Below are 12,819 nucleotides of genomic sequence, written 5' to 3' on the forward strand. Positions count from 1 at the left end.
AGCCTTGAGAACCAAGGGACTAGAAATGCAGAGCAGGGATGAAAATGATGAAAATGAGACAAAGTCACCACTTCCCAAAACCTTCACAGTGAAGGAAACACCTCCCACTGTCTGGAGGATCCATGGGAATATTACAATATTTGTTCCAAAAACATGACTGGGTGGATCCAGACTCGCTGACGCAGGCACAGGCAGCTAATTGAATTCATACGTAGGAGCCCTGGCCACCATCTGGCCTCAATAAAACGTGGGTCCGGAGCTGCTTCTCAGCAGATGGTTCCTCATTTTCATAATCTGAAATCAAAAGATCATTTTTCTATCTGGAGATCAAAGGCACCTAATGTCTCCTTGGTGGAGGGTTACAAAGGGAAACCTGTGCCCTCTGGTTTGGCATTTGGTGTGAGGCAGACGGGGGTTTTCCCCTGAAACCTCTGCTCAGGCTCCGGGCAACCACATCTGGGCAGCAGCTGCAGATGTTCACAGCTCTCAGGGCTGGGCTCTGTTTCCATGATAGGGACGTGCAGTTTATAAAATCAGAAGGGACAGCTGGAATAAGCTTGTGTGGCCGTTTCTGTTTCCCCAGACTACTGCAGTACAGCCCATGTGAATATTTGGGGATGAAATGATTCCTTTTGCCTTAGCAGAGGAGCTCAGAGCCCTGTCTGACCTCTCAGAGCCCCCAGCCCTGCAGCCCTGTGTGTGAGGCCAGCTCGGTGGCCGCTGTGGTGTGATGGTTGGGGTGTCCTGTGCAGGGCCAGCAGCTGGACTGGTGATCCTTGTGGTCCCTCCCAGCTCGGGATATCCCATGATTTTCTGATGCCTGTGGGAGACACCCCTGCAGAGGAATGAGATCAGCCTGGAGCAAAGGAGGCTCGGGGGGGACCTTGTGGTTCTGCACAACTCCTGCCAGGAGGGGACAGCCGGGGGGGCTCAGCTCCCGGGAACGGGGACAGGAGGAGAGGGAACAGCCTCAGTTAAGGAGGAATTTCTGCACGGAAAGGGTGGCCAGGCCTTGGCAGGGGCTGCCCAGGGAGCTCTGGAGCGCCCATCCCTGGAGCTGTCCAAGGACGGGCTGCATGGCAGGGTGGGGATCGGGCACGGCTTGGACTGGATGCTCTCGGAGGCCTTTTCCAGCCTCGGTGGTTCAGGAATCCTGTGAATCTGGGCTCCTGCTGCGCTGGTGCGGGTGGGCGAGCGCTCTCCTCCCCGCGGCTCGGGCAGCAGCAGCAGCAGCAGCATTGGCAGGGGAGGAGAGGGGCGAGGCGGCTCCGGCACTGCGGGAACGCTGCACGCCCACCCGAGCTCCGGGACAGAGCGATCCCTGCCGCCCCAGAGCCAGAGCCGTGGTTACTCCCAGCAGGCTGGAACAAACGAGTCCTGCTCACAAAGCTCGTTTGCCAGCGGGTACTGCGGGCTCAGGGCCGCTCTCATCGGCCCGGGTGGAGCCCGCAGCCCCTCCCGTGCTGCCAGCCCCGCTGCCCCGCCGCTCCCGCATCTCTATCGCCGATGCTCCAGGTGAATATTTGCGCCGGGATCAGCTCCCAGAGCAGCTGGAGCTCTTCCCTGCCGTGCGTATGGAAATGATCCTCCCGGCAGACAGCTGAGTCCCACCTCGGTTCCCATTCACCTGGAGATGAAAGTGCTCCGGCTGCCAGTGTAGGCGGGGCAAAACTATTTAAAAACCTCATTAGAGAAAGTATTTGGGGAAGACAGCAACACCCTCAGTTGTGGTTTGCTCCGGGACTTGTCAGCCAGATCCCTGCTGATACAGAGGGAAGGGCACTATGAGAGACATTCCTGTCAAATACTACTCCTCGTGGGGATGCCTTGGGTGTCCTTTGCCTTTCTCTCTGTCCTGGTGGGCTGTGTTTTACCTAAACCTAAACGTTCCCCTCCAGGTGGTGTTCTGGGGGCTGGAGTCAGGGCTGTGTTTGGCACGGAGGGGTCCAGGAGTGATGTAGGAGGGTCCTCACAGTCAGCAGAACTATGTGTGATCTTGATTAGGCAGAAATCCACCATGAATATTTCCTATTCCATTTAATTCCTGTTTGTGCTTATTTCAGCTGAATTTGCAGCAGGAGTAATGCCCAAGCCACATCTGGCTCGTCAGGCACATGGGATCAGACTGGGAGTTTGGGAGGAGGTGGATCTGGATTCAGAGGTTTGGCTTCTTACTTAGAAAATGACGGGTTGCATTCTCCCACGGCTGCTCCAGACTGCCCCAGAGCTCTGTCATATTCCTGGCCAAGAGTTTTTTCAGTCTGCCTGACGAGGAAACAATGTCATGCGTGTGGCTTGTCTGGCCTCGTGCACCTGCACTTCCCCTTTGCCTTCATTGTCTTTGCATCCCATTTATTCCAAGGGGCCAAATATTCATTAAGTGCTGATGAGTTGGAGTGCCAGGAACCCCTTTTCCTCTCCCAACACAGCCACCCACCCACCTTAAGCAGCCCCCGTTAACACAGGCAACTGCAACCCTCAGCCAGCTGAGGGACATCCCGAGCCCTCCCAGCAGGTCCCCTGGGATCACACAAAGACCAGACCGAGCCAAGGAGGGCCACGTGCAGCACCTGGGTTTGCTGTCCCTTGGCTCCAGCCACAGGAGCTGGCGGCACCTTGGCAAAGCCCACTGGGTTCCTGGCGTACCCCTGTCCAGAATCACATGGAATCACAGAATCAGCAAGGCTGGCAGAGATCTTCAAGATCCTCCAGTCCCACATCACCCCTAAACCATGACCCCCACCCAGACAGCTCTTGAGCACTTTCAGAGGTGGTGACTCCACCATCTCCCAGGCAGCACTGCAGCCCCAGCTCCCCACTCTGGCCTGCCACATTCCCACCTGTGCCCCGTGCCCTGAGGAGCAGCCCCTGCTGTGCTGATGGCATTTGCAGCTTGTACCAACTCCCCCCAGCCTGGCCCTCGGCTCCCTCACACCCCATGGGCAGGGAGGTCACACAGACCTTGTCTCAAAGCCTTGATTGAGAGGTCAGGGTTTAACTCACTCATGTCCTCACATGAACTGCAGGAGCAACACACTCTTGGCCTCTTCTGCTGCCTGTCCCAGCTTTATTTTATTATTATTTTTAGGGGTGGGTGTGTAATTTTTTTGACTCAATTAGCAAGTTGAGAATATTCTCTGTGTTAATATTTGAGTCAGACATGATGCAGTTCAGCCCCGTAGCTGTTGTTACCTGCATCCCCCGAAAGAACAACATCTCCCCAGCCTGGGAGCCTCAGTGGTGTTGATTCCTGCCGGGGTACGTGGGTGCCAGTGGAAAATAAATAACGTGGTATTTTCCAAGTGGCAGATCTGAAGGCACCCTGCTTTCCTTGCTTTGCATACTCACAGAGCACCATCCTCTCTGCTTCCCAGATCTGAAAGCCGAGGCAGAGACATCTGATGGGGCTCCAGCGCTGACTCACTGTTTGATGTGAGGCAGGAGGAGGGATGTGATCAGATCCCATTGTGCAGAGCATCCACCAGACAACGCCAGCAGCGGGAGGAGAAGCCATTCCTCATCCTCCCTGCCCCTCCAGACCCTGCTGTCACCCCTCGCTGTCCCCTGCCCCACCTGCAGCAGCCCGGGTGACACCTCTGAAATGGTCTTGGGTTGAGCACTCCCATCCCTGGAAGCTTCGTCCAAGGCCAGGCTGGATGGGAGCAGCCTGGTCGGGTGGGAGGTGTCCCTGCCCAGGGCAGGGGTGGAGCTGCATAACTTTAAGGTCCTTTCCAAGGCAGCCATTCCACGAGTCCCTGACTCCGTGGTTAGGCCGTGTGCAGGCAGAGCTGAGGCTGTGCAGCCCCGGGGTGTGCCGGGTGTGCACGCCCGGGGTTCTTTCTCACGAGATGGTGCAAGAGCGGGGGGGAACTGGTTAAACAGCGTGAGCTGCTGGGCTTGGCAGGGCAGCGTGTCACCGGGAAGCTGGTGTTTTATTAAACACACTATCAAAGTGGGCTAAAGTCTCTTATTAATGTCCACAAATTCTGTCACTTCCAAATAGTTTCCACCTACATGTTCCTCCCACTGCTGCACTGGGTGCTGGCAAACATCTCTGCTCAAAGAGGGGAATGGCTTTCATTTGAATAGTCCCCGGGCGAGTTTCGCTGAGCGATGCCAGTGTCATTCCCCGTTCCCGCAGCTCTCACGTGCCCGGCAGCGCTCCAGGGTCGTGCCGGAGGGAGGGCACAGAGACAACAGCTCCTGCTGTGTTTTCCCAGTGCTTTATCCAGCCAGAGCCCATGGCAGCCTAAACCAATGCAATTAAGCAGCGATGGATGCACATATTTGCAGTATTAAATCTCGACTTCTGACTCGTGACGGTTCCTGACGGTTCCGCAGCAGTGAGCGCGGCCAGCTGTGCTATTGAGAGTCACACACAGCTGAAACCGCCCGGCTTCACACCAAATTGGGCTTTTGCAACTCCCAGAAGGCTGAGGCAGAGCCTGGTGGGTGTCAAAGTGCTCTCACACCCTGCGCTGTGAGGTCCCACGGTGTCCCTTGGGAACGGCAGTGGCTGAGGGGTGTGAGCTCTCCCACGCCTGCCTTGGACACTGCGGGTGGGAAAGGAGATGTGCAGCTCTCCTGGGAGCTCCTGGCTGGCTGCATCCCACACTGACTGCACTGTGCAGGACACAGACCTGTGGGGATGGAGGCCCACACTGACTGCACTGTGCAGGACACAGACCTGTGGGGATGGAGGCCCACACTGACTGCACTGTGCAGGACACAGATCTGTGGGGATGGAGGCCCACACTGACTGCACTGTGCAGGACACAGATCTGTGGGGATGGAGGCCCACACTCACCAGGGCTGTGCAGGACACAGACCCCGTGGGGATGGAGGCCCACACTGTGCAGGGCACAGACCCCATGGGGATGGAGGCCCACACTGCCCACACTGTGCAGGACACAGACCCCATGGGGATGGAGGCCCACACTGTGCAGGACACAGACCCCATGGGGATGGAGGCCCACACTGTGCAGGACACAGACCCCGTGGGGATGGAGGCCCACACTGTGTAGGACACAGACCCATGGGGATGGAGGCCCACACTGCCCACACTGTGCAGGACACAGACCCCATGGGGATGGAGGCCCACACTGTGTAGGACACAGACCCATGGGGATGGAGGCCCACACTGCCCACACTGTGCAGGACACAGACCCCATGGGGATGGAGGCCCACACTGTGTAGGACACAGACCCATGGGGATGGAGGCACACACTGCCCACACTGTGCAGGACACAGACCCATGGGGATGGAGGCCCACACTGTGCAGGACACAGACCCATGGGGATGCAGCCGCTGTCCCCCGCCCGAGCCTCCCGCCCGTGCCGGGGGCGGGAGCAGCAGCTGCGGCGCTGCCGGGCTCGCAGCGGAGCCGTCACGTTTGCTGAGCACAGGAGAGCCCCGGCTCTGTCACAGGCAGCCGGGCTCCCGCTGGAGCTCTCCCTGGTGCGGAAAGCACGGGCTGTTCCTGCCGCCGCCTCGGGCCGAGCGCATCCCGGCGCGTTCAGCCTCGGCAGGGCCGAGCTTTCACCTCCGGTGCCAGTAACCCGAGCCGGGATTGCTGGAAACGGGAGAGAGGGAGAGTCAGCGATTTGATTACAGGCCACGGGCACATGCCTGGCCTTCATGGATATATTAAGTAAGAGACATTTTAAAACAAAACCACCCTCAGTAACCTTATCGTAAGCTCGAATCCACAACCCATCTGTTAACTCCCGGCGCTGCCCACATAGGCTTCCATCAGACAGCAGTGCCAGGGATTTTTGGAACGTTTTCCCCCAAATCCCTGCGGTCGGAAGGGGACAGTCCCGGGGAAGGGGCAGATCCTGAGTCTCGGATTCCCAGCCCACCAAACCAGCCCCCAGACTCTCACCTTCTCGTGCCTCTGTGAATAACTGCAAATCCCCTTGGACACGAGCTGTCACGGTCCTGTGACTCCCAGCCCTGCTGGAGGAGCGCTCAGGAGAGCCGCTGCTCCACGGATGGCTGCAGGGAATTCAGCCTTTTTAAACATTTTGTTACTGCCTGAGTCGTGTGGTGTAAGGGAGCCCTCCATGTAGAAATAATTCATCAAACACAAGCGAGAAGGCGAATTGATGATTGCATCAGTCCTTGCTCAGGAAAGCTGATCCCCAGGAAAATGTAACTCAACTCTCGAGCAATCTCACTTGATGCCCAAGAATGCAATAACTTCATTTGGATCCTCCTTTTAGGGGGACTCCTAAATCCTTGGCAACATCCCTTAAGGTCATGAGCAAATCCTGATATGGAGAATTGTTTGGCAAGCACGAGAACAGTAAAAGGGCTAAATAATTGGGGATTACCTCTGACCCTGATTTGTGGCTCACCACCCACTGCAGGAATGTACCGAATATCTGAAGGAGCATGCCAGAGTCAGACAATCCACGGGCATGAAGCTGTCCACGTACTCTTGGAGCCTGAACTTTAAATGCAGAGCAGGTTGGCCCCAAACCTCATTTTTCATTAGCAAAAGGCTGCAGCAAGCTCTAATTATTTCTGTTGCCTTGGACAAAGGGTCAGTGATGGGACAGATGAAAAAATGTCTGTGTTTTTTTCACCCTTTATTTGGAAAATAACATCTTTGGTCTTGGGGGCACAGAGAGAAGGAACCGTCTGCTCCAGGGCTCCTTCCTGAGGCTGGATACGATCCCCTGAGCTGCAGCAGGGGACAAACACATCACCCCCACGTCTCCTGGTGGTTATTGCAGTTTGTTCAGTGCCTGCAGGAAGGAGCAGCTCTGCTGTGAGAGGGCACAGCTCGGAGCTGTGGGTCTGTGCTGCTCTGAGCTCCGTGCTCAGCCCCAACTCCTCTCCTCCATGGTGCACCAGGGCTGTGGCACACAGAGACCCTCAGGGTCCTGCCCAGGGCAGGGGGGTGGATTGAGATGTCTTTAAGGTCCCTCCCAACCCAAACCATTCTGGGATTCCACAATCCTGGCCATAATCATCGGGTTTGCAGGCTTGGATGTCAAACACTGAGAGGACCATGCTGAGTGGGACAAGCCAAGCATCTGTTTTGTGGGAGCCCCATGTCACTGATACAGTGCTGTGTGTTCACACTGGAGGGGATTTTGGGCTTTTATAGACCTTACATTTATAGCTAGCATCTTTCTGAGGCTCTGGCTTCCCTTGGGATTCTTCCTGGTAACAGCAGACACCTTTGGACGGGGGTAAGCCTTAAACAGCCTGTCTCCACCACCCCTGTAAAACCTCTCTGTGCTCTCATGTAGCACCTCCTGCCCTCGGATTCGTCCCGAGGTGGAGCAGCCAGGACTCCGCAGGAAATAGCAGCAGCTCAGTGCTGGAGCTCTGCTGTTCCCTTATCTCGGTAAATGCACCTTTTATCAGCTGAGCCTGTCTCTACTCGCTCAGCACTCAGCAGGGAAGTGACCACGGCCCTTCAGGAGAGCTCTGCCTTGGCAGGTACACACAAACCATTATCATTGCTCAGCGTTGTGCAACCGCTGGCGTCCACGGGCTGGCACGGGCATGGCATCTCATGGGAGGGTCTGGGCTGGAGGGGACCTTAAATTGTCATCATTCCACCCCTGCCATGCACAGGGACACCTTCCACTTGACCGGGTTTTTCCATGCAACACTTCCAGGGATCCAGGGGCAGCCACAGCTTCTCTGGGAACCTGTGCCAGGGCCTCCCCACCCTCACAGGGGAGAATTTCCTGCTGATCATAGAATCACAGAATGGTTTGGCTTGGAAGGGACATTAAAGCCCACCTCATTCCAACCCCCTGCCATGGGCAGGGACGGATGCCTTTCACTGGAGAAAGTTACTCCAAGCCCTGGATACCCCCAGTGATGGGCTCCTACCACCCCGAGAGTTCCCTGCAGCGCCAGCAGTTCCCCAGAGCCACATTTTATCAACTCTCACTTATTTAATTTTTTCCCCCACACTTCCAAACTTCCGTGGCTGCAGCTTTCTCTGAGTCCGTGCTTTGTGCCTGTGCTGCTTTGGGGGGGGGGGGGGGGGGGTGATTTTTTTTTTTCCCCTCCCCGATCTCGGGACTCAGCAGCGGTACCGCACGGTATGGCAGGGCACGGCATGGCACGGTATGGCACGGTATGGCAGAGCACAGTATGACACTGTATGGCATGGTATGGCACGGCATGGCACAGCATGGCACGGTATGGCAGAGCACAGTATGACACTTTATGGCATGGTATGGCACAGCAAGCGACTGTATAGCAAGGCACTGTATGGCGCGGCACGGCCCGGCCCGGCCCCGCGGCGCCAGCCCCGGCCCCGCCGCGCCGGGACACACGTGCGGGGGGGCCCGGAGGCGCGGCCCCGCCTCCCCCCGCGCCGCCGCCACGTGAGGCTCATGTGACGGCGGGGCGGGGGCGCCGGGGCCGCCAGACGTGCCGGCGGTCACAGGGCTCCGCACGTCGCTCCCGTCCACCCACTCGCCCGCATTTAACCCGGCCCGCGGCCGCCCGCCGCTCCTCAGCCCGCGCGGCGCGGGCGCGGCATGAGCAGCAGCGGCACCGGCACCGGCCCCGGCACCGGCAGCGCCCGCAGCCCCTGCCCGCCCTGAGCGCCCCTGCCCGCCCGCGCCCCCCGCCATGGAGCGCATCCCCAGCGCGCAGCCCCCGCCCGGCTGCCTGGGCAAGCTGCCCGCCCTGGAGAGCGGAGACCTGCCCGGGTAAGCGGGGCTTCGGGGGCTCGGGGGGCTCCGGGGAGCGGCCCCGCCGGCTCCGGCACCGGGGTAACGCGCTGCTCTCCTCTCGCCCGTGCAGGCTGGACTTCGCGCACATGTACCAGGTGTACAAGCCCCGGAGGGGATTAAAGAGGAGCGAGGACAACAAGGTAAATGGGGGGTGACGGGGTACAGCGAGGGGCGATAAGGTAATTGGGGTTAGCGGGGTGAATCGGCCGGTGCGCGCCCGTGACAGCGCTCCCGGGGCGGGGGCTCGGCCGCTCCCGGCGCGCTCGGGTCGGGACGGGAGCGGCGGGGCCGGGCCGGGCTGAGCTGGGCTGGGCTGCGCTGTCCCCCCGCTGACCCGCTGCCGCGGCCCCGCAGGAGACCTACAAGCTGCCGCACCGGCTGATCGAGAAGAAGAGGCGCGACAGGATCAACGAGTGCATCGCGCAGCTGAAGGACCTGCTGCCCGAGCACCTCAAGCTGACGGTAGGTGCGAGCGGAGGGACGGGGCTCCCCGCGGCCGGCGCTCTGCTGCCGCTTCACCGCCGATTCGGGATGGGGTTTTATTTTAATTTTTTTCCGTGGTGCCGCACGCCCGGGCAGGCTGTAAGCGCGTCCCAAAGTTCCCCGGGAGCTGCGGGTCCCTGCGGGAGCTGCCCGCCGCACCGAGAGCCGTCCCCGGCCGGGCTCCCTGGTCGCGGTGCCAGCAGGGGCAGCAGAACCGATAAATAAAACGCGTCTCTCGGGGCTATGCGGTGGTCAGAAAGTACCCACAGGGTTCCCTGTGAGCCTTTTCCGCAGCCTGCTTTTTAACTTATTTCCGCGGAATGTTGCCGGTGGGGCTCCTGCCCGCTCAGGTCTCACCGTGCCCGTCCTCCCGCGGCCCCCGGGACGGCGCTGGCCGCTCCTGCCTGCGTGGCCGAGCCGGCGGCGGGTGCCAACCTGTCCCTGTGCTCCCAGACTCTAGGGCACCTGGAGAAGGCTGTGGTTCTGGAGCTCACCTTGAAGCACGTGAAGGCACTGACCAATCTCATCGAGCAGCAGCAGCAGAAGATCATCGCTCTGCAGAACGGTTTGCAGGCGGGTGAGTGCTGAGCCGGCAGGGCGAGAGCCTGTGTGTGTGTGTGATGGGCTTTCCCTCGGGAGCCTGTGAAATGCGGTTGTGACACCTTGTTCCCGAGAAGGGAGGAGGCAGGAATCCTGGCCTTTCATGCTGTCATTTTCTCAGGCTTTGCTTGTGAGCTTTCACAAAAAAGATGCATTGCTCAAGATGGTCAGTGCAGAGTGCCCTGGGAGTTGTTTGAAATTAAACTGGGTTTGAAGTAGTTTTAGTTACAGCCCAGGTTTGCTGTGAGGTTCTCTCTAAAGCAATTTGGTTCTCCCCGTTGGTGTTTGTGAGCTTTAGATAACCCAGTCTGGTTTATTTGGCTGTTTTCTCTGGAAATAGATATAAATCTGCTTTCTATACACACCTTTTTAAGTTTCTTTATAACCGAGCTGGCCTGTGCTCTGCAGGCAGAGGGGACCTGGTGCTTCAGCTTATCAGCCTCAGATGCACTTCCTCCTGCTGATTTCACATGTGGCTCTCACGTGAATCGGATACAGCAGACCCGAATTTCTTGGAGGCACGGTCCGTGCCCCGGCAGCCACAGGGAGTGCAGTGGAGCTGCGGGAGCAGCCGCGTCCCCTGGGGCTGGCGGAGCTGCCGGCAGGGCTGGAGCTCCCTGCCCCGAGGAGCGCCCTGCCTTCCCCGGGGCTTTCCTGGAGAGGCCACAGCTTGACTCACTCCCCTCTCCGCACTCCAGTACCTGTCGAAAATGGATTTTACAGTAAATAGCAAAAACGAGCAGGCAGCACTTTTACTTATTATGTAAAAGTGGACAGGTGGATGTTCCGATGGAATTGTCCTTTGCTGCAGAAATCTGGGGATTTCTGTTCATAGAGTCCAGCTTGGCCATCGTGTTCCCCTCTAGCTGTGCTGTAACCCAAGTCTAACATTGCCTCCGGCTCGCCTCGGAGCTGGAAATGGAACTATTTAGCATGTTGTTAATTTTTAATTTCTTTCTGTTAATGTTTCCTTAGGTGACCTGTCATCGAGAAACCTCGATTCCAGCCAGGAAATGTTTCGATCCGGTTTCCAGATGTGTGCCAAGGAAATGCTGCAATACCTGGCAAAGCACGAGAACGGCAAGGAGCTGAAGTCGTCGCAGCTGGTCAGCCACCTGCACCGGATGGCCAGCGAGGTGCTGCAGGGCGGGGCGGCCCGCAAGCCCGGGGACACCCCTCCCAAAATGCTGGACCTGAAGGAGAAGCCGGCGCCGCTGGGCGCGGCGGGCGAGGGCCACGGGAAGAACTGCGTGCCCGTGATCCAGCGGACATTCGCTCACTCCAGCGGGGAGCAGAGCGGCAGCGACACGGACACGGACAGCGGGTACGGGGGAGAGCTGGACAAAAGCGACTCCAAATCGGAACAGCCCTATTTCAAACGGGATACCGACCTCAAGTACGCTGTCCAGGAGAGAATAAGCTCTATTAAGCAAGAGACTGAGGACCCGCCGGCCAAAAGGAGCAGGCTGGAGTCGCCGCAGGACGAGGGCCCTTTTGGCAGTGACATGATGGGCCCTGCCAGCGGCTTCCTGGGCCCCCACGCTCACCAGCCTCCCCTGTGCCTGCCTTTCTACCTGATCCCGCCGTCCGCCACCGCCTACCTGCCCATGCTGGAGAAGTGCTGGTACCCGGCCTCGGTTCCCGTGCTGTACCCCAGCCTGCCGGCCTCTGCCGCAGCTCTGACGGGCTTCATGAACCCCGACAAAATCTCCCCCCCTCTGCTGATGCCCCAGAGACTCCCTTCTCCTGTACCGGCCCATTCCCCCATCGACTCTTCGGCTCTGCTTCAAGCTTTGAAGCAGATTCCTCCTTTGAACTTGGAAACCAAAGACTGAGCACAGTGTGACTGGTTTTACTTTTTTTCCTTTTTTTGGTTTTTTTTTTTTTTTTTTAGTTTGAGAGACTGTTTCACTTTTATATATTGGCTGGACTGAGGTGTGGGGACGAGGTTCACTGTGCGTAGGAAGCTAAATCCCCTTTTCTCTGACTTGTCAGGTAGCTTGGAGAAGGATGAAGGATGCGCCCAGGTTAGCGATTGACAGCTACTTCCAAAAGATTAAAGAAGGATTTTGCGCTTGGCCCCTTCCCTTCTTCCCTCTCCACATCTACAGAGCAACAGTTGACTCAGTCAGCTGTGACTCTATTGCAAAGCTGTGAAGAAATATTCCATTGGGCAGGCCTGGTTTGAGGGTCTGTGAATACAAAATAGATTAATATAAACCACGGTACTTCCCTGAGCAGCTCTGGAGGCAACGGCTCTGCTGGTTTATCTCAGCTGGGCTGCTGTCCCAGTGACCCCACAGGGTGATGGTGGCAATGCCACCGTGAGCACAGCAGGAGCAGGGCAGTGGTCACTGCAGGGGCAGCAATGTCACCAGGAGGAGCAGGGTAGTGGCCACTGAGGTGGTGGCAGGGGCAGCAATGTCACCAGGAGGAGCAGGGCAGCAGTCACTGTGGTGTGGTGGTGGCAATGCCACTGTGAGCACAGCAGGAGCAGGGCAGTGGTCACTGCAGGGGCAGCGATGCTACCAGGAGGAGCAAGGCAGTGGCCACTGTGGTGGTGGCAATGCCATTTTGAGTCCAGGAGGAGCAGGGCAGTGGTCATTGTGCTGTAGTGGTGGCAATGCCACTGTGAGCACAGGAGGAGCAGGGCAGCGGTCACTGCCTGGTCACACACAGATCAGGCAGACAGACCCAAGGCGGGTTTCTCTCCACACCTTTGCTGATACATAGATATTTTTTTACAAAATAAAAGGTAGCTGCTGCTTGGAGCTTTCCATGGCGTACATCTAATAAATAAGTTAACCTGCGCCCTTCCTGTAACTTGAGCTGCTCCGTTGGGCCGGCTCGGGAGGAGCCGTCCCGGGATGGAGGGGTCGGGAGGAGCCGTCCCGGGATGGAGGGGTCGGGAGGAGCCGTCCTTAGGATGGAGGGGTCGGGAGGAGCTGTCCCGGGATGGAGGGGTCGGGAGGAGCTGTGCTGTCCCCGGGCTCGCCTCGCTGGTGTCCCCGGCTCCTGCGCT

The 12,819-nt window shown here is 58.2% G+C and overlaps 1 protein-coding gene across 1 annotated transcript; it reads left to right on the forward strand.

Annotated features, from left to right (window-relative positions):
* Window positions 1-8,580: 8,580 nt before the first annotated feature.
* On the forward strand, window positions 8,581-12,568 carry BHLHE40 (basic helix-loop-helix family member e40). The gene is made up of 5 exons (XM_063165054.1): window positions 8,581-8,690; window positions 8,785-8,854; window positions 9,069-9,176; window positions 9,651-9,774; window positions 10,773-12,568. The coding sequence occupies exons 1-5, from the start codon at window positions 8,611-8,613 to the stop codon at window positions 11,630-11,632; spliced, it is 1,242 nt and encodes a 413-aa protein (XP_063021124.1). The 5' UTR covers window positions 8,581-8,610; the 3' UTR covers window positions 11,633-12,568.
* The last annotated feature ends 251 nt before the right edge of the window (window positions 12,569-12,819 follow it).

This window comes from Melospiza melodia, chromosome 10 (assembly GCF_035770615.1).
Source record: "Melospiza melodia melodia isolate bMelMel2 chromosome 10, bMelMel2.pri, whole genome shotgun sequence".
In the NCBI taxonomy this organism is placed as follows: Eukaryota; Metazoa; Chordata; class Aves; order Passeriformes; family Passerellidae; genus Melospiza; species Melospiza melodia.

What these genes read in the sequence shown, in the direction of transcription:
- BHLHE40 (XM_063165054.1), top strand. Translation starts at nt 8,611, where the DNA reads ATGGAGCGCATCCCCAGCGCGCAGCCCCCGCCCGGCTGCCTGGGCAAG. An exon ending in AGAGGAGCGAGGACAACAAG is followed by an intron (nt 8,855 to 9,068) that starts GTAAATGGGGGG and finishes GCGGCCCCGCAG; the next exon opens with GAGACCTACAAGCTGCCGCA. An exon ending in CCGAGCACCTCAAGCTGACG is followed by an intron (nt 9,177 to 9,650) that starts GTAGGTGCGAGC and finishes CTGTGCTCCCAG; the next exon opens with ACTCTAGGGCACCTGGAGAA.